We start from the raw sequence: 24728 nt of genomic DNA on the forward strand, positions 1-24728 counted from the left end.
TCAATATTTTGTTTCAGATGATGTCCAATATTCATTTAAAGCCATTAAATATACATTCTGCCTGTATATTTCAAAAGTTTCATGACCTACTCGGAACTGATAGGTTTTTAAAGGGCAGGACTAGAAACGATGATCTATTGAAGGCTGGATGCAGACAGCATGCATTACCATCTTCCAGCTGATATTGCTTTGAATAGGGCTGTGGTTCACAAGGCAGTACATGTGATTTCTACAGTGTGAATGTGCCAGGGATAACACGTGCAAAAAGCAGTTAGCGTAACCTAGTTATTAATGTATCCTTTGCTTATTTTCTTAAAATCTCTGTTCATAATCATTACATAATGCATTAAAGCTGCTCAAATTTAAGCAGTTTTACCTGGATACATCTCTGTCCCTTTTAGAATACATCACTGCACAATGCAACATAATTAATTGTACCATTTACACAACATCTTTTGATGTACATAAAAAGGAAGGTATTTTCATGTTCCTATTTAGAATCACAGCAAGAGACAGATTTGTCATTGCAGGGGATAAGTAATGTAATTATATATATAGAATGAATGTGTAGTTTAGTGAAATGCAAATGTTTAGAAACATTGTAAAAAAAATTAATTTCTAATCAGACTATCTGAAATCTGCAATGTGTTCCAGGTCAATGATACGCCCTTTTGTACTTTTGGTTTATGTTTAGACTAATAATCATCCAAATAGAAGGAAGGTTAGCCACTGCTGTGTCAGTCTAATAGTTGTGTTGTTCAAAGCTGTAAAAAAAAAGAGAGGAAATTCATTAAGTATTCTTTATTATAAAAGATCACAAAACCACTTGCTAAAATGCTTATTTGTTAACCTATTGTTTAAAAGTGGTTCAATTAAAATAAAGTTTTGCAGTTCATCTTGGGGGACAGCATGTCAGGACACTGTAAAGGCCAACTACTCCCAAAGAAACCAGGAGCTGGCAGCACGGTGTGGTAACATGGCCATCAGGGCAGGGCCAAGCAGCCACAGCCAGTCCCACCACCCCAGCCAGGAGCAGGGCAGCCCCAGCCCTCGGCATTGGGCACCTCCCTGGGGACAGGGACGAGCTGAGGCCATGCTGGAATGTTGGCCCAACTCGGCAGAGCCCATGGCTCTGCCATGGGAGCTGGAGACCAGCCCTGGTGTGGCGCTGCTGGGGCAGGGGCTGGTGGCCCCAGGGGCTGCCATGGGGTCCTGGGCTGTGGGCAGGTCGGGGGAGCCCCAGGGGCCTGGGCAGGGCCTCGGGTCCGTCACCCAGCATATGAGCTGCCATAGAGGCCCTGATTTACTTCAAATCTGAGTTTATCATATCTATAGTAAATGTAAATTCAGGTATTGAGAGAGTAAATTTCAGCTTCATAAGCAGAAGAATCAAATTCTTAAAAGCACCTGAGTATCTAGAAATCTACTGTATTTCTAGAGGACTGCCCATTAAGGCGCGGTCCCATAAGGGGGTGTAGACATTGTAGCACCCAAAACTGCCGTACTAACTTGTAAGTGCCTGGCTTCATATATGGAATTAAGGGTTGCAGAAACAGGCACAAGAAGTAGCAAACTAGCAAGGGGCCAACCACAGTGCACCATGAAGGAACGTCAAAAGGAGGCATGTGTTTGAAACCCTGTGTCTTTTTAAATTTGGCTGATGACAAAAGAACAGGAGTTCCTAACTCTAGCTCTTTGGCAATTAACTCGCTGGAGGCAGGGCACTGGCTTGCTTTCTTCTAGGAGACAGTAGTGGCACTGACTTTTGATATAATAGCTTCACAGGTAGCTTAGCCATCCAAGTCAGAAAAATAGATGTGTTCCTTGTCCTTCAGGCACTCATATATCCCAGCTGCTATTGACACTTCCAGGCGATGCTTTTGTTGGTAGTATGTTAGACAAAAGTTAGGCAGCATCTCTACTGTGACCATTATGTTTAGTCCTATTCCTGCTGAATCTTACTGGTACCTAATCACTGAAATCCAGCTACATTGTATTTAGTAAGGGCATTTTTTGATCTGGCTCCATTTTGGAAAATTAAGTGTGGCATTTGTGGATTTCTTCAACAATCCACAAGAGAAGATTGAGAGTCATTCAGTTCCAGGAGGAAATACGAGTTTTCTTAAAGAAGAAAATTATAACAGGGCAATCTAACTCTTCATGAGCTGGAAAATTGTTTGCATTTTTCAGGTTGTAACAAACTCAAAATGAATGTTACAGTGCTGCAATTTCACATAGCAAACACTGGTCTGCTTAATGCCAGGGAGTAACCATGAAACACTGTTTTTTTAATGTTTTGAGGGTTTGTAGTTTGAAAAAAATGGTCAAAGCTTTTAACATACAAGGCATTACATAAGGCTTTCATTTTTAGTAATACTGCTCCTTTCTATGTATAGGAAGTTATATAAGGAAAAATAGTAGTAATGGTCCTTTTTTGTAAAAATCAGTAAAAGTCCATTGGAATAGACTGGCCCTGTTGTTGCTTGTGTCAAAATCTGTTCCTGCTCTTTCAAACTAATAACAAGACAGAAATAACAAGAGGAAGGGAAAATTATAGGAAAGTAGAAAATCACTCTATCCGCCATTCAAGCTCTTTCATGCAGCTTCATTTCTGGCAGGAGACAATCACAGCATACACTGTAAGTCCCAGCAAACCTACAGTATTATCAGACCATTGAAGTCATTGCTCTCAACTGCTTTTTCGTCTGTTAGCTGAAAGCACTGATATCAGACTTATTAAACAGAACACAAAAATAATAAGAAAAAGAAAACAATGAGAGTTGAAAGTTATATGAGTTCAGGGAATGGGAATAGCAGCAACACCATATTGCTGCTGCTGGAGACTGTTCATGATTTAGTAAGGACAAGGTGGTGATGGTGTCATCTAGGCACCACTGTATCTTCTTCAAGCTGAAACAGAACTTCGTCTCAGGACTTTTAAGGCCTAGCAATGTCTAAATGGTTACTAATTGCAGCCCTAGGAAAAAATTAGTATCTTTCTCCTTTTCTGTTGATGAGTCAATGTCAAGTTTTAAATCAGTATCTGCTGTCAATATCAAGTTTTTAACTCCCACTGGCTTTTTCTGCTAAATGGATGGCAGTAGAAGAAACTATCCCTTTGTTATTTTGCTCACCAAGTATGACAACACATTTGGTATGGATTTGTCATGTTTACCAAGAGTAGTACCTGTTAATTTCTTACTTATATTAATGCATTCTCTGAATCTCTAACTTTTGTTTACTTTTCATGAGACAATGTTAGGAGTCAGGTTTGGACTTCTCTGATCTTAAACAACTGACATAAAAAATTTCTTCACAATGTATCTGAAGAGATTAAATTATTTTCCCTTACTCATTAAACAAGCTATTGTATGCAGACACGGCTTCATTAAAGTTAAATTTTTTTGTGAGAGTTTCATAGTTCAAGTATCCACAGAGGGAAGCCATGGTATAATTAAAAAAAATAATTATTTATTCATTAATATTCATGCTACTATTATTATCATCATTTATATACTCCTTGTCCTGGAGTGTATTGACTGGCAGATGGGTTTTACATCCACAGTCTTTAGTGTAGCTATGGATGACTTGGAGCCTCCAGAGAAATGGGTTACACTTTTGCATCTCATTGTTGATACTTCTTAGAATTACTCCACACGTACATACATTTGTATTGCTTCATAGCAATTTGGGTTCTATAGGTCATAGGTATAACACACCTTTGTCTGCAAAAGTAAGCATATTCTTAAGATCCCTGTAAGTGTATACCTAAGAAAGTGCAGAGGCAACAGCAGACAAAGTCATATTTCAAGAATGGTAAACCTAGGCTGCTGCTACTTGCAAGGGCTTTGCCAATATTGTAAGAGAAGCTGTTCCTGAGAATCCTGTGAATAACACAGTGAGTTTCAAATATGACTCCTCTGTTTTTTGGGAGGACCTTCAGCCTTCAACACCTGCATGTTCTCCCTCTACTCAGTAGGATAAATAGAGGCAATATCCATTTCTTCCATGAGAATGCACTGGGAAGAGCCAAAATGTCTCAATAGGAAACTTATTCTAAATTGGAATTCTTAGCATTTGAAAACAGTTCTTAAGATTGAAGAAGTATAAATAGATGTTTCAAGTATTATTTTGTTTGGAGTTTTTACAGATATTATTAATCGGGAAAAATAACTGATTTTAAATTGGCACAAATTCTTTTACGATATTCGTTGTATTCTTAATGCATATATAGTGCATAATTAATGCCATTATCTGCTATAAACTTTTTCATTACACATGTATGACCAAATTGTCTCTGAATATGCAACAGATAATCTGTTCATTAATTTCTGTACATTCATAACAATGCACAACTGGAAAGAAGCATTCATAACCCTTAAGAGGCCTGGTTTAGTGGTTAAATCACACAAATGAGGCTTGAAAGTCAGAAGAAATTAATTCCCTTTTTCAATTCTGTTGCAGACTTTGTTATGAAATGGAAGTATTCCAGTTCTCTGAACAAATAGATCTAAATTTCAAGCTGGTTAACACCCACAGTTTCTGTTTCATATAACTGGCAAAAGTATGTTCGGCATCTCTGCAAAGATTAAACATTAGGTATCCAGGAATGAAGACATACCTATTACAGACCACTTTTAAAAGGTGGATCATAATCTCTGTGTACCTGTCATAGAATCATAGAATGATTTTGGTTGGAAGGGACCTTTAAAGGTCATCTAGTCCAACCCCCTGCAATGAGCAGGGGCATCTTCAACCAGATCAGGTTGCTCAGAGCCCCATCCAGCCTGGCCCTGAATGTTTCCAGGGTTGGGGCATCTACCACCTCTCTGGGCAACCTGTTCCAGTGTTTCATCACCCTCATCGTAAAAGATTTCTTCCTTATATCTAGTCTAAATCTACCCTCTTTTAGTTTAAAACCAATACCCCTTGTCCTGAAAGCCTGCAATAAGGTCTTCCTGGAGCCTTCTCCAGGCTGAACAACTCCAGCTGTCTCAGCCTGTTCTCACAGGAGAGCTGTTCCAGCCCTCTGACCATTTTTGTGTTCCTCCTCTGGACTCGCTACAACAGGTTTATGTCTTTCCTGTGCTGAGGGCTCCAGAGCTGAATGCAATATTCCAGGTGTGGTCTCGTGAGAGCAGAGGGGGAGAATCACCCCCTCAACTTGCTGGCCACGCTTCTTTTGATGCAGCCCAAGATTCAGTTGGCCTTCTGGGCTGCCAGCACACATTTACCGGCTCACGTCCAGCCTTTCATCCCCCAGTACCCCAAAGTCCTTCTCTGCAGGGCTGCTCTCAATCCCTTCATCCCCCAGCCTATATTGATACCAGGGGTTGCCTTAACCCAGGTGTAAGACCTTGCACTTGGCCTTGTTGAACCTCTTGAGGTTCACACAGGCCCACTTCATGATCTTGTCCAGGTCCCTCTAGATGGCATCCTGTGCCTCCAGCATGCTGACCAAACCACAGTCTGGTATTGTCAGCAAACTTGCTGAGGGTGCACTTGATCCCATCAGGTCCAGTATTACATCCCCTCTGGTAGGGCTATTACCTGGCTTAGGAAGTTGTCCTCAATGCATTCCAGGAGACTCCTGGATTGCCTACAGCTCACCATGCTACTTTTCCAGCAGATGTCGGGGTGGTTGAAGTCCCCCAGAAGGACAAGAGCTTGTGAGTGCAATGCCTTGGGCTGAAGTAAGAAGGCTTCATCAGTAGGCTCTCCTTGATCAGGCTGTCTTAGTAGACACCAGCCACAAGGTTCCCTTTGTTGCCTACATCTCTAATTTTTACCTATAAGCTTTCAGCCTGCTTGTGGCTATTCTTCAGAGACAGCTCTTCACACTCTATCCATTTCTTGATGTGAAGGGCAACCCCTCCACCCCTCCTTCCTCACCTGTCCCATCTGAACAGCTTGTAGCCATTGATAGCTACACTCCAGTCAAGGGATTCATCCCACCAAGTTTCAGTAATGGCAGCCAGGTCATAGCTTTCTAGCAGTATAGTGGCTTCCAGCTCCTCCTGTTTGTTGCTCCTACTGCTTGCATTGGTTCAGAGGCACTTCAGCTGGGCTGTTGGCCGTGTCACCTTCTTAGAGGCGCGGCCCTTCATTCCTCTGAGGTTTTTCACTGGTGTTCCCCTTTTGGCTGCTATTACTTCAGGAGCCCCTGGCTCATCTCCATAAGACTTCAAGTGTACTCCAGTGTAGCCAGCATGTCTCAGAACAACAGGCTGAGAGCCCTCACTAGCACCCCATCCCTCTAACCTTGGTGTATCGTCCCACAGCTTGTCACAGGCAAGCCTGATATTATTCCTCTCCACTTTCAAGTCTAGTTTAAAGCTCTGTCGATGAGCCCTGCTAGCTCATGAGCAAAGACCCTCTTCCCCCTTTCAGAAAGGTGAATCCTATCTGATGCCAGTAAGCCTGGTGCCATGTAGGCCATCCCATTATGGAAAAACACAGACCTGTGGTGGTGACACCAGCCATGGAGCCACGTATTAATAGACTGGGTGTGTCTGTTTCTTCCATGTTGCTGCTCACAACTGGAAGGAGAAAGGAAAAAATAACCTGTGCTGCAGATTCCCTTAGCAACCATCCCAAAACCCTGAAGTCTTTTTTTGATCACCCTTGGACTATGTGTTGCAGCTTCATTGCCACCCACAGGGAAGAGCGGTAATGGGTTCACCTGCCATCCCAAGCATGGATTTGCCTTGGCTTACTCCTTTCCTTCAAGCTACTACCTTCAGCCTGGCAGGGGGAAGGATACGGGATCCCCTTGACCTTGGGTTCTTTCTGGCGGCTGTTCCTGTTTGTGTCTCAGGGAGGGCAGTCTCTCTCAGACTCCCTGAGTCTCCTTAACCTTTCTGCTTCATCTCTAGCTCTGCCACCAGGCACTCCACCTGGTCACATCTCGCACTGCTTTTCTCACTACTGCCATCCACTAACCATAAAAGGCTCTAGCAAGTCCTGCAGCCTGAGACCTGGGTGGCTGCATGTTTTCGTGGGAGCTCCATATTGCTCTGGGAGCATTTCCTGGGAGCTCATCCATTCTGGCAAGTGCAGAGGACATAGCTTTCTGCCGGATGATAACATAGCTAAGCTCCTTCTGAGAGGGTGATGACCACCAATTGAACTCACCTCTTGAGCTGGCAGGGTGCCTATGGTTTTCCTGCGTGCCCTTCCATGCCAACTGCTGCACCATGCCCTGACGCGCCATGCGCTGTTTGCCCGCTCTGTTTGCAGCGCTCCTGGTTGCTAGTGCTCCCTAGGCTGCTTTTTGTAAGTGTGCCTTGCCTTATTTGTTAGTTATGGTTAGAGACATCACTTGTAAGTACTCCTATATTGCATGGTTTAGTGTTTTAGCTCACTGCTTTGCCTTTACCAGTTTAGGATTTTAGTCTTCAATACCATCCTCCTATCCTTGATATTTACACTGATGTGGACTTCTCTGTTTAGTCCCTTCTTTTTCCTTTCTCCCAAAAATCTTCTATTTTCTCTGCAATTTTACCATGTTGCTCTTTATATATCTGTGTGCCTTCATTTGAGTAAATGAAGGTTTAATTAACATCTGTATATTGAAATGCTGAAGAAGAAAAACATCTAGTAATATGCATTATATTTCTATTCACATGAAGAGAACATACTCCACTTAAAAAGAGCAGATACCTAACATGCAACCTGAACACCCCACAACAGCTTCAGTAACTGAACCTGAACCAGGTCAGAACATGACATTGCTTTTTTGCGGTGTATGCTAGTTTTCCAACTCTTTATTTTTTTTCTATACTGGTACGTTCCCTATGAATCATGACCATATGGATAGCCTGTCAAAAACTGTTCATCATTAAATCATAATTTTTAAGTTAATGTATATTCCTTATATTTCTTTGCAGAAAGAGTCATTATATTTATTTATGTGCTGTGCTGATTTAAATAACCATATGCAAATGTAATTATGTAATTTGACCTTGTTTATTTTCCTGGGGAAGCATCAGTGTATACTATATCAACATAATGGACCTGGCCTTTTCTAAGTGTCTTTATAAACTAATAATATAATAAGCCATAATCGGGGGGGGGGGGGGGGGGGGAGGGGGGGGGAGTTGGGGAATGAAGGAGTACTAAAAGAAATATGCCACCATATCTGATGAAAATAAAAATGATTCCAAAGCATAATGATAATTTTTAAATGCAAAACATTTTAGAGAAGTATTGCTTTCTATGTACTTTTTGATTTTCAGAAGTCATGCTACCTGATTTTGCAGAGGATGACTTCCAAGATATACCAGAAATGGAAATTATTAAAAGGAAAATTGACCTTTTCATGCATGACTGGCAAACAGTGGAGTCAGTAATCAAGCAGTCATCTCTAGTTCAGGTTCTTGTTTTAGAGATTGCTGAGCAAACTCCAGAAAGCCTGCTTAATCAAACTGTGCTGGCTATGGAAAGTAAGTAATACTGTTTATGTGATTTACACTTAACCTACCGAGAGGGATTTTGGAGAGCTTGTATGATGAGTATATTTGGGGTGTGGGGTGCGGGGGCGGGTGGTAGGTTATACTCAGTTCTGTATTACTCACACCAAGTGGGAACAGCTGAAAAGCACACTAACAGCCTTTAAGACAATAGGAAGAGTGGGGAATATATATGTTTGAAAAAAATATATATGGCTATACAAATATATATATAATAGCTCCCTAAACATTCTGACAGTGCATTTCCCCGGTTACTTGCTCTATCTGTTCATGTTAGGATACTGGTTGAGACATGGACAGATAACACAGGTTCGCTTATGTACAGCATTCACTGAAGTCAATGATACTTTCAGGGTGTGTCATAATCTAAGCTACCCACCTGCACAGACTGTTTCAAGACTGGGTTTTTACAATATTGGTATTTTTTTGGCAAATTACCTTTCTTCACTTGTGTGCTTAAATCTATAATTTTGAGTACTGGATAAATAATATTAACACTACATTTTTCCTACCATTGCTACAATGCAAGTGTTTCATTAACCAAAATGTGCTAGCTTTATAATCAAGTAAAATTTGACTGATTATTTTCCCCAATGAACAATAGTTAACACACTGTTGCAAACAGTAATGGCACTCTCTGCATGTGTTTGTATAATACTTTGTACTACAAGTTCCTGTTGAAAATACCAATTTACTTCAACAAAAAAACAACTAGTAAGTTTCTATTTTTGGAGGAAGTAATATATTATTCCTGCATCCAGGGAGAATATTTTGTTCTATGAGTAGTAGAAATGCAATATACAGTTGGCATGATTTGCTTTCACATACGTGCTTACTTTTATGGACAAAAAGATTATATTTTGACATTGTCAAATGAAAAATACTGAATCAGGAAAAAAAAAATTAACCTCTTCAGAACCTTTCAAATACCATGGTTGGGAATTATCTGCTGAAGACTTAGATGAGGAAGCAGAAGATCTGGCTGCTGAAGAGGAAGACGAAGAAGAGAAAAATGAAAATGAAGAAGTAAGCATGCTGGCTTTGTCTATTTATGCTTTTATTTTAATTAATTTATTTTCAGTTTGAACATAAACCCAGAGAAGTCAGATTTTGCACCTGATTTTGTATGATCCAATTTCAGCCTTCTTACAAAATAAAGATCAGCATATGCTTCAAGATTTTCATTGTATAGGAACACAGTGTTCTGGCTGATAGTCGTTTTAGTCCAGCGAGAAGCCTAAATACCCCATGCTAATAGAGAGGATGAATGTACCTAGCTTCGCCAGATGGTAAAGACAGGTTTTATTAAAGAAACAAATGTGAACTTTGATTTCTTTTAATTAACAATGATTCTGTGAGCCATCATATAAACATCAGAAGATGCGGAGTCCTAATGTGCAATCCTCTGTTTCATTTCAGCTATTGATAATTTTCAAACACACATTTTAATGAAATTAAAGCTCTAGCTTCACCTTTCCTTTATTCTCATCCTATATTGGAAGATTCTTATCCCCAGATTTAACAGTACGGGATATCCTTATACTGTAAGGGAGCAGTACTGATCAGATTTTTTAGAAATTGATTTTACTAAATAAGTAATCTGACTCCATAATACCAGCTCTCATTGCCTTTTCTGAAGAGGTCTACTTCTGCACATTTAGAAGCAACAGATTGTGGGTTTCAAGAACACAGCAGAAAAAGATTTTACCATAGATACTTCTAGCCTAATTTTGGTCTTCAACAGCTAAGTATGATATTATAATTTCAAATTTTAAATGGTTATTCTTTACTCAATAATCCTTTCAGTAGAACGGGCAGTTTGTTTTCTAACTCTGGATCTAAAAGGTGTGTATTTTCACAGACTTAATATTCAGTTTATAAACTATCTTGAGAACTACCATTCTCATTCAGTGCCCAGTTGATGTATTTGACATTACTTAATCTGATCAATTCTATTTACCTAATCTAAGTGAACTACTTATGTCTAAGTGAACAAATAGTTTTTGAAAAATTTCATATTTTCAGGATGAAGAAAAAACTAAGGAAAAGAAAAGGCACATGGGAGACACAAAACACTTTTGTCCGGTCAGTCTGAAAGAGGACTTTGTCCTTTACCCAGGACTCTATGAACATGCAGCTAAATATCAAGAAAAGATTTATTACTTTTCAACGTCTGAGTACAGAGATAAATTTTTGAAGAACCCTGAGGAGTATGTGGCTCACAATGAACCAATACAAGTGAGAATCTTCAAAATTGTTTAAGCAGATAATAACAGATTAAAATCACAATTTTCCATTCCCATTTGTAATGGTTTACTATCGCTGATTTTTTCTAGGTAACAATAAAAGTATCAGGCAAGTCCTTGAAACAAACAAAACACATTGCTTCCCTCATGACTTTTTAGGGTACACTTAAATTAACACATTGAGTTAACGATGCAAATAGAAAAGAGAGGAAGAGTGTATAAAGGCTTACAATAATCATAAGATGTGATTAATAAATCACACATATTGGGTTCTTTTTTACTATCTTTAAGTTGTTGGGGGTTTTTTGTAAGTGAAAGAAGAGTAAAAGAAGGGAAGATTTAGAAGAATTGTCTAATGAAGTTTTACTTTTACTTCCTGGTTTAAACTGCCATAGTGGATTTGTTCAGTGTTTCTAGAGAGTAGAAAAGCCTGGAAAAAACAAAATCCAAAATAGACTGGTTTTGATGCAATTTTTATAATGATATCAAAAACAGTAGGGGTGGCACTGTAGACTCCAAACTGTTACAAAATGTTCCAATTTTTTCCTATAGGCCCCTCCTTTACGGGTGTGCTTACTTGGGACTCATGGAGCAGGTAAAACTACTTGTGCACGATACATAGCAGACAAATTAGGCATTTTCCATATTCAGTTCGAAGAGTATCTACAGGAATTGATCTTACCCAAAACTAAAGAGAAAGTCGGGCCCCATTTCAATGAAGAACCTGAAGAAGATGACAACAAAATGACAATTCTGACACAGGAACTGGAAGACTTCCCTCAGACCATGACTAAAACTGAGACTGAAAAAAGCAAACAGGTAATAACCTGATCTTCTTTATGTCCATACACAAATTAACCATTTTCAGACCAGAATAGGAATTTCCTATAAAATTCTAGCCTGATAAAAATTACTTATGTTAAATTACTTACTTGGTGAAATTTGGAAGTAATAGTGCTTGACAATGTTTTCTTAAAAATGCCACAAACATTCTACAAAACATTTCCAAGAATTACACATAGTTTTTTTCTAAACAGATTTTTTTCTAAATAGATAGATGGACATAGATGCTAAATGGGGCACAGGAATACAAACTGAGGAAAAAAATAATGGGAAGGTATAGTTTCTTTCAAATATTTAAAATATGCCAGTTCAGTCAGGTGCACATGATCCAATTGCACAGGAGTTTAGAAATGTTCACCAGCAGTGCTCTGTTCACTTTCTTGGGGCAAAAGAATAGAATGCCTCTACCAGCCCTTCAGTCTGATCACCCCTTGTCAAAAAATCAGAAATATTTCAGTGTTCCTAACAAAGTAACTAAGCTAATATTTTTTCAATATGGTAGGTTTTGTAACCTGGATTGTAGTGTCTTTGCTTATGGGCAGCAGAGTTTCAAACCAGAAAAACACTCTTGGGTAGCATAAACTGCACCTTGTATTTTAAAAACTGTTGCAAATAGCTTTATATTCATGATCCTGGTAAAATAATTAATGAATGATCATTTTCAGAAGATTACTTCTTTTTCTTAATCAGATTAAATACTGGTTCAAAATTGTTATACATGTACATTCTAAACCCCGTCTCTTACAGGGTGTAATTTCCCTGAACAATATACATTTACATGAATGTTTAATAGGAGAGAGTGATTATTTTTTTTTAGACATCAATGGACAAGGTTTCAATGCAAATGAATTCTTCTTTAGGCAACAATGGATATGATAAAAGCCTTCATTATGTGGAGAAGTCTCAATACAGGTACAGAGCGTATTAATCTTTCAAAAAAATGTATAATACAAAGAAATTGAAAATCTACCTCCTAGACAATACAAATAAGGGTTTATCCAACTCTCAGAGCTTCAGGAAGAAACAAGTTCCTGCGTCACATTCTAAGAGCCTTTTTTTTTTTTTGTGCTACTTATGCCTGCTGTGTTCCTTCAAGTTACTAGTCATCAAACACCTTGGAAGACTTCCTACCACCGTATCTAAGGAAACATGCAGGAGAGGAAGCAGCCTACAGAGGAGGCATACAGAAACAACATCCAGGCACAGTGTTAGGAAGATGGCAGGAAGACAAGCACTCAATGGAAAAGGAAATTAGTGACAGATCTGAGAGGCTGCAAGAAGAATTTCTATAGAACAACAGCAGTAAAAGAAAGACCTTGAAAATATGAGTCTGCTACTGCGTGGAGTAGATGACCTTTTGATGAAAGATACAGAAGAGGCTGAGATGCTCAATGCCTTTTTTACCGTGGTCTTTACAAGTACAGTCTAGTCTGTGGCCTGCTAGGTCTCTGCCTAATAGGAAAGAATGGGTGAACAGTGGTACTACTCACAGCAGAATAGGATCAAATTTGGGACCATTTATGTAGTCTGGACATGTACAAGTCAATGGAGTGCATTCACAGGTGCCAAGAAAGCTGCCAAAGGTGGATTCAAGGCCACTCTCTATTGTCTTGAAAAGCAGAGGAGGTGCCTGATCACTGGAAGGTAGCGTTCCTGATTAAATAATACAAGAGCAGGTAATATTGGAATCAAATGCTTCAACACAGAGGGATTACAGATCAAAATCATGGATGTCAAAACAAAAATTTCGGGTTTCATCAGTTAAATCTAAGAGGATGTTTGGGAAGTCAGTTTACAACTTGGTCATCGCAGCCAAAAACATGGCAAGCTTTCCTGGCATTGATGGTTACGGCTGGCTCTCACTCATCTTTATTCTTTTGGCATCAATACATGTCTTACACTAAGACACTTCTGTTAGTATTTTTTCCTCATCATCATGCTGGTAAACAATCTTCTTCTACATTAGTTGTTGGGGTTTTTTTGCACTTCTTGTAAAGTGCTTTATCTGATGGCATGAGCAAAGCACAGCTGATGCAATTTCAGTTCTGTTTAGAAACCCATTAATTGGTCCATGCACATAACTCTAGAGGATAATTTCCAAGGCTGTGGACTCCCTAAGCATTTCTCTGAGCATGACTACCACCAGACTGTCCAACTACCCTGCTCTTCACTGACCCAGTACCTCTCCAAAATAATTTCATTTGATATCATTTGCTCTTTCACTTTAGCACAAAATGCTAGAATTGTACCTATCAAAGCTTAAGGTAAGGGTCAGCTATAATATTCAAAGCAAAAATACTGAAGGCAAACAAAACTTACCATGCAATCTGGGAAGTTTAGCAAAAAGATATCATCCTGGTTGGTTTAGGATGCATCAACCAAAGCCTTCACAGCACTGATCGTCTGGAGAGAAACCTTGTCCTTCAAACCACTGCTTTATGGGGTGTTCTCTTTTCTGTACCTGGAATATACCTCTCATGTTTCTTTTCTTTTCTCAGATACAAATGCCATTTCAGTAGCTCGTCTGCAATGATGGTGTCAGTGATAGATTTTCATACGGGTTTTACAGTTTTCTCCCACTTTACACATTTCTTTCAAGATGCCTGTGTTACAGATCTGGCTACCACTTTGCCTTCTTAGGTATCTGTTATGCCATACTAGCATCTCTTAATATATATTCACTGCATCATATATATATGTTTATATACATGTATTTTCACTGTGACAGGCACTAGAGAAAATATTACTCACACACATACTACATTAGACCTGTGGCTTCCAGCATATTCTCAAGTTGTTTTGGCTACATTATCAGAAAAGATGTCAACCATAGGAATTCTTACTTAGACATCTCCTTGCAGCAATCAGCTCCCTACCATTATTCTGAGGGTTCCTGAATCACTTTGGATCCTTTTTTAAAAAAAGGTTTATTCCTTTATTTTCTGACAGGTTATGCTAACAAATTCCTGAACAATTTGGGTTAATATGACTACTACATGGGGAAAGGACAGCAGAACTTTGTAATGAATTCATGAAAGAGTTTCAGAGGTCTTAAATCAATTTGCTGAGAGGGACAGGGGAATACCTAGCTGCATATCAAGTTTTCTCTCCAGGTGACATTGGATACAGCTTAGGTGCATGTTTGATGGCCACTGACATTTAAAAAACACACTCTTTTGGTAGTGTATATCTAGTCTTCTTAGACAAATATAGATGAATTTTGACAAATAAGACCTTTATAAGGTATGGCAGAAAGAGTATTGAACTCTTTGAAGGATACCAGATACATTTCTCTTACGAACGTAGCCATTCTGTTTTCAGTTAAAAAAAAAAAATCAGCTAACTAGAAAATAGTATTTTCTTCTGTGAATATTACCATGAAAAAGTAACATGGTCAGCAGGCCAAGAACAGTGGTATTTTTTGACTTCTAATGTTGTCTTTTATCCAGTATACTTGTAAAAACACATATCTTGATACTGTGACTAGTGTAAACTAATACAGAACCACCAATCTATACTCTCTTTTCATTCTTTTTACAGCAGTTTGTGTCAGGAAGCCATTGTATGAGAAGTGCATCCTCAGCCATATCAATATCACAGTGTTACATATTCTGAAAAAAGTTTTTTCACAAGAACTTATCAGCTAAATTTGGTATCTGAATGTTCTGCATTTGACTAGTCATTAATACTACTACTGCTTTGTAGAACAATGCTATCTGTCTGATTTCTGGTCATGTGCCTATACCCAGTAACCTTTACATATCTTTCTTTGACATCTTTCTTTGGATTGCATCAAAAGATAAAAGTTGCCTTTAAAAAGTGAAAAACATTCTGATGTAGTGCAGATAGTCTTCAGCATGAGAACATGTATAATTAAGTGGGAAACTTCTTGTAGGCAATTAGGTGAAACTAATTAGGATCATTTCAGTTTCTATTTCTCGGAATTAACTGTACGTATAATTAAATACTTAATGATTGTGCTTGGTTTAAGTTCCATTATAACTCATACAGCAGCAATTGCCCCAACTTTAGGGAATTACCCAACTTCAAGCACATGGAAAATATCCCAAAATGTAGAACATAGTACAGTGAAATGTGGCAAATGAGATTGTTTCTGCTGGTTTAAATCAAACAAAGACAGTACCTTACTTAGCCAAAAAACAGTAAATGTGTCAAGTAGATCTTTCTTTCCTAATGTTTTGGGTTTGGATTTTTGGTTGGTTTTTTTTCATTTTTTTGTGGATTTTCTTTATATAAAGGAAGTGGAGTTAACTGATGAGGAAGAGGCAATCAAAGCAAATCTAATGGATAATGAGGCATTGCCTCCTGAAGTCCTTGATAACATTGTTCTTGACTGGTGGAGGAAGGAGCCATTCCGGTAACTGTAATTAGATTCTCTCTTTCTTTAATTAATCTTAGGTAGCAGATGTTCCATTGTGTCCATAATTACAAATAACTATTTCAGAGATTATTTCAATGCTCTTGTACTTCTTATGAATCATGACCTACCTCTCAGTTTTGTTGCTCCATTTTGATTGACATTTTGAGTGTAATAAAATGTCTTGTGTGCTCTACACAGGACTGGACAAAAGTACTTAGCCCACTTGAGTTGGAATAAATCTCCTGAATGGCCAGGTAGTTTTTGTGGGCTTATGGGATAGATATGTAAATAAACCTTTTATATTTCCATGTAATTAATAAACAGGAAGAGCTGGAATCCAGCTGTAACTATTGGTTTCCATATATTGTAAATATTGTGTGGAAAGCAAAGACAAAGTATCAATGGTCTCCAAAATAACACAGAATCAGGTTACCTTATTCATTCTTCACAACCTGTACTCCACGAGGTAGCCCTGATAGACTTCCTTTCATATCAGAAAGTACATCCATAACACTGTGATAATGTGGATTATTGTTGCATAAATAAATAAGATTGTCGACCTCTAGAAAGCAGACTGGGTTTTTAGGATGTAATTTCAGCAGGGAAAATCCCTTTTTCCCTGTCCTATCTCTTCCATCCATTTCCATCTAGATCATAGCTGCTGGCAGCTTGATCATTAGGGTTCTATTCCTAACAGTATGAGAAATGCCTTAAAAAGAATAAACGACATCCTCAAATAAACTTTTGTCCTGCCAGCCCACAGATAGGGGACAACGTTCTTTTAATGGTGTAAAAAGAGGGAGATCAGTTTTAGGAAAAAGAACTCACCAAGACAAAAAATTGCCCTGCCTTACACATCATGGTGTGATACTAGATTATATAAATGCAGTTTCATCAGGGTCTGTATAGCAGATGAGAACCTTCATCATGATCAATATCCTGCCCCAACTTTTTCCTACAGCATCCAGGACCACCTGTTCTTCCATCCACTCCCACTCCTTGTAGATTCTTTTGTTTTCTGCAGTTTTACAATGTATCCTACCAAGGTCTAAAGTAATAAAGAGACACATTAACCTCTTATTAACACAACATTTAGCTTTACAGAACTAGTCATCTGATTGAGATTGTAAGAGCCCCAACAAGCCGTAGAGCTTCCAGACATATCTGACCTGGTTTTAATATCTGCAGGAAGGGAGGTGTAGGTCATGCTGAGTGGCAAAATTGTCTATACTACAAGATATCTATGTGGCAAAATCCTGTACTACAGAAGAAATTGTCAGGCATTTCTGAAAAATACATTTTCAGGCGACAAGCTTTCTTGTGCCAGATGTTACCAACATAATGTTTGGGGCACCTTCTATTTTTTTGAGAGCAGTGCCTGAGAAGTACTGTTTTTAGAGTCACACAAGCAATACTGAGAACACAATTCATTTTGGTTCTTTGAAGTTCTTCTTAAGTAATTAATCTCTGCACATTAAAACCTCAGAAGAAATAAATTTCTTAGTATACCAATTAAAATCATATAGTAAAGTATCAGTTTTACATTGTCAAAAGATAATACCTGAAAGTATTCTTATGTTTACTCTTGCAACATATTTAACAAAGGAGTTTAAAGTGTTATTCAAATTAATTGCATTTTCACTGTGTTGCACTTTAAAGTACATTGTGTAATGATAAATATTTTATTTTCCAATTAGGTCCACAGGTTTTATACTAGACGGTTTCCCTCGTACTTCAGATGAAGCCCAGTATTTGTCAGAACGAGGACTCTGTCCTGATATTGCAGTTCATATTCAAGTAGAAGAAAGTGATGTTTTTGACCGTCTTTTTCCTCCACGTCTGAAAAAATGGAAAGAAAGACAATATAAAAAAATGGAAAATAGAATGAAACTGAAAGACCTGAAAGCAAAAATAAGGGTAAGTTTTCAGTCCTTTCTCCTTTTTTTTGTAATTTCAGCGGCACAGGTATGAACACAGATTCTAAAACTCCCAAAGCAGTGAAGAGCTCACAGAGAAACAGATAGGGGAGCCACAAGACGCAGCTCCACACATTCACAGCATTCCTAGATTTACTATAGGAACTACAAAGAATTTAGGACTCCATTCCTCTGTGCAACTAATTCATGCAGCCCAAGAAAAGCAGCTGATGATGCCAGACATCTGGAAAGTCCTGAACAAAAGGCAACTAGATGGAGATAGTGAATACGGCCATAAAAAATTAAATACCCAGCTCACACACTGTACTGTTGTTGCACCCCAGATTCCCTGAGCATGTGCTGTTGAGCTGATCTGTATCTTCCATAGGCTGACTTCACAGGTACTGTATGTATATGGTGTATGTGTCTGTGTTTCCAGCTATGATACTCTGCACAGAAATATAATAGCACTAAGCTACATTCTCAGTGCTGTTACACCTGCAGAGTCTCTCATTTGAACAAAGCTGTGACTACTACTGAAAAAGGTTCAAGCTACTTGAAATAACCTAAAACCTCTGTGCAGATGTTTACAATAAGCACATGCAATATATTCAGGGTTCCTAACTTTCTATAAAAGCAGGATAAAGTACTTCATATGTACTATCAGAAAAGGTCTGAGCATAAGGTACTACAGAGCAGCTGACTCAAAGGACATTAGTACAACGGAATCTGGAACAGGGCTCATATAATACCAGTAAGTTTTCTGAACAGCTTGTGCCAGAGGTTGGCTCTGAGAATGCACATAATCTATGAGAGTTAAAATATTTTTCTATTTAATCTTTCCTGATGCAAGTTGTAAATCTTGTTGGAAAAGGTGCATTTTAGTGAGCAGCCTACATTGCTGTACTAAGCTCACCATGTAAGGAATCACTGATAATTCAAGTGGCAAATACCTGTGCTACAGATTCTAGGGTCCAACTTGTAATGAACAGTGTAGGCATCAATATGGCTCCTGATGACAAAGGAAAAGAGCAGGTTCCTATTTAAAACACATACACAAAACAGTGATACAAACTGGTAAAGGCATTAAGAAGTAATGAAAGATCAGAATCAGGATTTCCTGAGTAACAGTAATTTGATACTTTTGCTCCTGTGTATCGCAGTGTAGTTTTTAGTTACACATGGAGTACTCTTCCATAGCATCCAGTAGGTGAGCAAGTTGGATGGTGCTGTGCCAATGCAGCATTGCTGAGTGTACTGTTAACCCTTCCTTTGTTCCTAAAGCTGTAGGGCATACAGAGAGTCCAGGCAGAGCAGACAGACCAGTTGAATGCTACCCTAGAGCTTCCTTCTCCACTGTAAGAAGCTGGCAACAGGACACTGAGAGCAATGAGTACAGCTGCAGTGCCTTGTCGTTCAGGAACACCAGAGTTTAGTGAAAAGAGTAGAACAAATTACTCTTTGCAGAGTTTCTTGCTGCTCTGCTTAGAATGCTCTGGTATCCAGACCACTTCACTTGGAGTTAACATGGATTTCTGAAATTACACTATTGCCTGCATATTGACATACTGTTTTCCTGATCTCAGTCCAGGCAACAGCATTACAGTGTGCAAGAACAGCAGTAACAGGTTGCATTCCCATCAATCCCACTGGCCTTAAGTATATTACTTCAGAGCTAGGATTTAACCATCAAGTGTTTGACATGTATCCGCTAAGTATGTATGGGGGACTACATTTCAAATGCTTGTAACATGGTAAAAATTGTGCAGTTCTAAACAGCATAGGGAACAGCACACATTTAATAGTATGTTCAGTCACCCCTTTGCCTAATGGCATAAACCACCTATAAGCTTAGAAACTCTGTAGTTTACCAATAACAATATTATATTTTCAGTGTGATCAGAATCACAGTCTTACACACACCTCTCCCCCACCCCAGCCTCAGCAGCTGACAAATTGGTTTTACTAAAATTTAGTTACATGTTCACCTATACAGAGGTACATCTGGTCTGCAAAATATCAAGCTGCCAAGATAGTATTTTTAACATTAGAAGCAACATGAAACAGAGTTTCAAGGTGGAAAGAACAACATTAATTCTAAATCACATTACCAATTCTCAAGGAAAAGCTTTTATTAGCAAATATCATTGTCATCTTACATCTTTTTTTCACTAACAGGATAAGAGGATTGCTAGAAGAAGGGAAGAACTTTTAGCAGAACAAAACCAAAAGAAACAGAAGGTAAGAAAACAAGCCAGCAAGAAAGATTTTAAAGAGAAGTGTTTGCAGTTATATCTTAGAAATTTCTAGAGCTTTTAGTTGCAGAGTTTTCAGGGCAATGTATAATAGTAAAAATGTGATAGACAATCAGAAACTTTATTTTCAAAAATAATTTGACATGATATTTAAATTGGTTTAGAAACTATTGATTCATGAACAATAAAACCAATTTTTAAAGAATTCTCAATATGTGCTTCAATTCAGCAAAATACTTACAAATATGTTTAATGTATCTAATTTGTAAGCATAAGAGTAGCCCCACTAATTGCAATTAGGCATGTGTTTCAAGTACTCTGTCAAATCCATGGTTAATCCAGAATAGGACTGTACCAGGATTTCTGCCCAAACTCAATTACACAGTATATTTATAAATGCACTAATGTACTACTTGACTGCTCATGAAATTCTGTCAACAACACTTTCAGCTAACATGCTTGTTTATAACAAAGTCATGCCAAACTACAATACCATGTATGAAAAAAATATTCCTCTTATCAAAACTGCCATGTAGCACTTTGGTTTTTAAGCAGTCTTGGAACTGGTACAATGCTTCACTGCTTCACTGTATGCACTACACAATACCTCTGTATCTTCTTCTGAAATAAAATTCTAAAATGTACTAGATTTTTGCTTATGATAAAGGATACCCCAAAATGAGGTTTTGTTGAATTAATTATTTTTCCAATCAAAAGAGACAAGAAGACCATATGTTCCTTCAAAACATCTGTATCATAGACATGAAAATACAAAATAATTTACCTTTATAGGCTTTAGCAAATAAAGAGCATTCTGAGGAGGCAGATGAGAATGAAAATGAAGATGTTGAAGCTATACTTACAGAAGAGTTTTTAGAAGAAGAAGAAGAGCCTGAAGAAGAACAGGAGATTGATGCTGTTGACCGCATACAAAATGAAATTACAGAGAAGTTTGATTCAGAAATAGATGGTTTACAAGGAGTACAGGTACCTACTCCACTGCTTATTTTGTTAAATTATATGATCACATGATGCAAGAAGAGTTTTCAGTTTTGTCAAATTTAAAAGTTATAGTGCTCAAACAGCTGTGCTGCTGTACTCATGATGTAAGTACGTAAGCAAGATGAATACTGTAGTGAGAAGGTAAATACTTTTAAAAATATATAATTCATAAGACTAATATTGTGAGGAAAAAACAAAGGAAACTTTTGGGTAGACCTACCCAGTCTTGGGGTCCTCACTTCCTTTTTGATAGGTCAGTTGATGCAGGCAACCAAACTAGAGAGTCATAAATATATGAACAGTATTTTTAAATAATTTTTAAGGCAGAGTTCTTATTAGACATCTCTGATTTTTTAAAAATACAGTTCTTAGTAAAATAATTTTATTGAAAACAGCATAATTACCTATGTTGAGGTAACCTCACCTAACTTTAGGTATCTGCAACCTTAATGCTCACATATGAAGGCAGTAAGTAGATTGGTGCCATTTGTTTACTATATAATAAGTATCTTACTTCAGGAGGAAATTTACCATATTTTAGAAGAAACTCTACCCAATGACCAGAGAGAAAGTTTACAGAATAGATCAGCCAACACATGGATGTAAGATCTGCAAAATGAATCCAACCTTTACCAACACCATAAGTGTGACTGACTCAGGGTTCACTTTATTTTAATAGTTGATGGATTAAATTTCAGACGAATCAAGAATAAACTCCTAACATTCTTTGTGCTACAAGGAACCATAAGCTGTGTGGAAAATATTAATGTTTTGTGCTCAGAGATCCACCTTTCCATTAATTTTGGAAGAAGGTGAATTGAAAGTACATTCAACTTCCAAAAGTGACTGTAAAATCATGATTTTATTGAACTATTAATTGCATATAATCATGTATCCCAATGATAATCACAAAAATAATTTTAGGGGTTCTGAATGTAGCTTGTGGCTAATTTCGCCTTTCTGAATATAAACCGAATTTGTGAAATAGAACTGGAAAGAATTTAGGATAAGGCCCAGGACACACCATGAACAAGAAACCCCAGTAGCAGCCTTAGCTCTTTACATAAACAATACAATGTTTCAAGTTAAAGCCAGTGGAATACTATGCATAGTTCTTGGAGCATTTTACTCTCTGTCATTTGGGAGCTTATCTTTTGTTGCGTGAGTAGACTGATGAAAAATTTGATCAGAAAAGGTACGGGCACTTAAGAGAGGTGACTACTGTTTTAGAATTTTGTTATTATATTGAGTTCTGCTTATGACAGTAAGTGGAAAGATACGAGACTGTGGATCTATATAGATATTATATAGAAATTGAGGAATTGTACAGAAGTAGTATCGTATAATAGAATTAGATATTGGGACTAGATACTACTGATGCCCCCTAGTTACAGCTTACTCAGTATTTTTCCCTTTATTTTTTTAATTCCAAAAACATTTATGCCTTAATCAACTTACTATTTCTGATTCATTATTCAAGACTTTTCTTTACTGTTCTCTGATTCTTTAATTGTTGGTTCTCATTGACATTGTAGAATTTTGGTCTTTTATTGAAAACTAAATGATGACATTAAAACACATCAGCACTTGTAAAAGTGTTAAGTTTCTAGAAAAAAAATCTGTAGAAAATGGGTTGGTTTTATATTTTTGTTGAATAAGCTGGAGAACAATAAATCACCAGAGAAGAACACTATTTTCATAAAGTAGCTAAATAAGCCATCCTGAATTGCTTGGAGTAGGGAAAGAATGATATATGGGTGTTTTTTTAAAAAAAGATACAAAGATACTTCTCAAGCTTGATTGTCAGATTGTCTTTTTTTTTTTTTTTTTCCTTAATAGTGTGATACTTAATGTAGGCTGGGTAACTTAAACTTCAATGGGCAGGAAGACCAATTCTCATCTCAAATCAAATTTTTCTGATTTACGGTGACTGAGAACACGCTCAAGAAGTCCTTGATAGTTCACAGAAAATCTTGCTGTCAGTCATTATTAAAAATGTGTTTGTGTTTATGGTTCTAATGTTTCATTATGTTTTCATTAACCAGGAAGAATTTGAAAAATTGTTAATACCACAAATCAAGATCAATGGAGGACGGAAGCCTCACATTGTACGCTACCAAATATATAGCAAGCTGAATTCTTTACTGGAAAATCGTGGAAGCCTTTTTGAGAAATGTTACCCAATAAGTTTGCCACTTGCAAATAAGATGCTAGCTTTCTCATATAAATTTCTGAGTTCTTTTGGCCAGTGGGATCCAATCAAGGTAATGTTCTTAGATAGCTAAAGAATATTTTCAAGAAGTAATACTTTTTAAAAATGTATTTCATATATAAAAAAATTATCAGACAGTAGAAACTAATACCAGAAATATTTAATGAAAACTACATTACTGAATTAAAATTACACCATTGAATATACACAAAATACAGCAAGCGTTGATAATAAAATGTGTTTTTTCAGTGTCTTTTCAGTGTTGCAGCTAAATTGAGGCTGAAAGGCATTCAGTAACATCTGTTACATTAGCATTGGCAACACAATTAAAGGTGACACTGAATCATAAAGAAATGCTTAATTTCTAATGATAAACAAAACACAGGACAATGGAGAAGATCTTAAAGCCTTCCAGAAGCAATGAAAAAAAACTAAAAGGATTTGGTGTTTGAACTTGTAAGAAGCCACACAGGTGGCCACCAGCCCTAGCAGTGGCAGAAAAGTAAACCAACAAATTTTAAATGCATGTAATACATCAGCAATAATTCTTTATTGTCAAAATGTATAAATTTTGAAGAGTAACAAAACTAATTCCATAGTATTTTACTAAAGATCTTGGTAGTTGAGGTCAGAAAGTATTCATGTCTATCCCCAAAAGTGTGCTGATAAAGTGTTATAGTGGCAAGTGAAACATTAGTGGGTAATTTTTTTGGTTTTAATGCTAGAAATAAAAGCAAGTTGGACTGTGAGTAAATCAAAAATAAAAAAGGAGAATTGATTAAAAAAAACCCAGTGAACAAGATACAGAAAGGAGGAAGTTCCTGAAAGAAACGTACTTCGGCCTTCATTTCACTATGCTAATTAATCAAGTAATTTTATTCCCTTTTGTATAGTCATCACGTTGGATCTTCACCTGTTCCAGATGACGTTTACCTTTCTTTAACCTTGGCAATCAGCATTGTATACAGATCAACTCTTACTATGGATTTAGATAATCAAAATACTTACTTAAAATGTTTTAGGATCAGAATTGCCTTTTTTCATGGCTGCATCAAATTGGCAGCTAGTAATCTAGGGGCATATTAATAGAAGTAGATACTTCTTCTCTTCTGTCATTTCCAATAATTGAACCCCAGCTTTTATGTTGAATTCTTATTACTCCCTCCACGCTCATTTCCAATAATTGAACCCCAGCTTTTATGTTGAATTCTTATTACTCCCTCCACGCTAGACCTTGCACTTTGTTCTACTAGATTTCACTACATTTTTGTCTTCTCATTTCTCCAGTTCATTCATTTATGCTGTATTTTACTAACCAAGAAGTACAGTTCAGTTAGAAGAAAGAAGTCATAGAAAGCTATTATATAAAATCAGAGTGGTGTGCTGATAGTGGAAATGTACA

General features: G+C 37.4%; 1 protein-coding gene across 1 annotated transcript in view; it reads left to right on the plus strand.

Moving 5' to 3' along the window:
• The window catches only part of AK9 (adenylate kinase 9), a gene marked incomplete at its 3' end in the record, with an annotated part of 76881 nt that overhangs the window by 39278 nt on the left and 12875 nt on the right, over positions 1 to 24728 (plus strand). Inside the window, exons 18-26 of the mRNA XM_080388225.1 lie at positions 8238 to 8444; positions 9388 to 9497; positions 10497 to 10709; positions 11270 to 11536; positions 15820 to 15938; positions 17639 to 17858; positions 20036 to 20098; positions 20905 to 21099; positions 23160 to 23378. Of these exons, the coding sequence (XP_080244351.1) occupies positions 8238 to 8444; positions 9388 to 9497; positions 10497 to 10709; positions 11270 to 11536; positions 15820 to 15938; positions 17639 to 17858; positions 20036 to 20098; positions 20905 to 21099; positions 23160 to 23378 (1613 nt within the window). The remainder of the gene's footprint in view (positions 1 to 8237; positions 8445 to 9387; positions 9498 to 10496; positions 10710 to 11269; positions 11537 to 15819; positions 15939 to 17638; positions 17859 to 20035; positions 20099 to 20904; positions 21100 to 23159; positions 23379 to 24728) is intronic.

Source organism: Falco punctatus, assembly GCF_963210335.1.
Source record: "Falco punctatus genome assembly, chromosome: 5".
NCBI classification, from domain to species: domain Eukaryota; kingdom Metazoa; phylum Chordata; class Aves; order Falconiformes; family Falconidae; genus Falco; species Falco punctatus.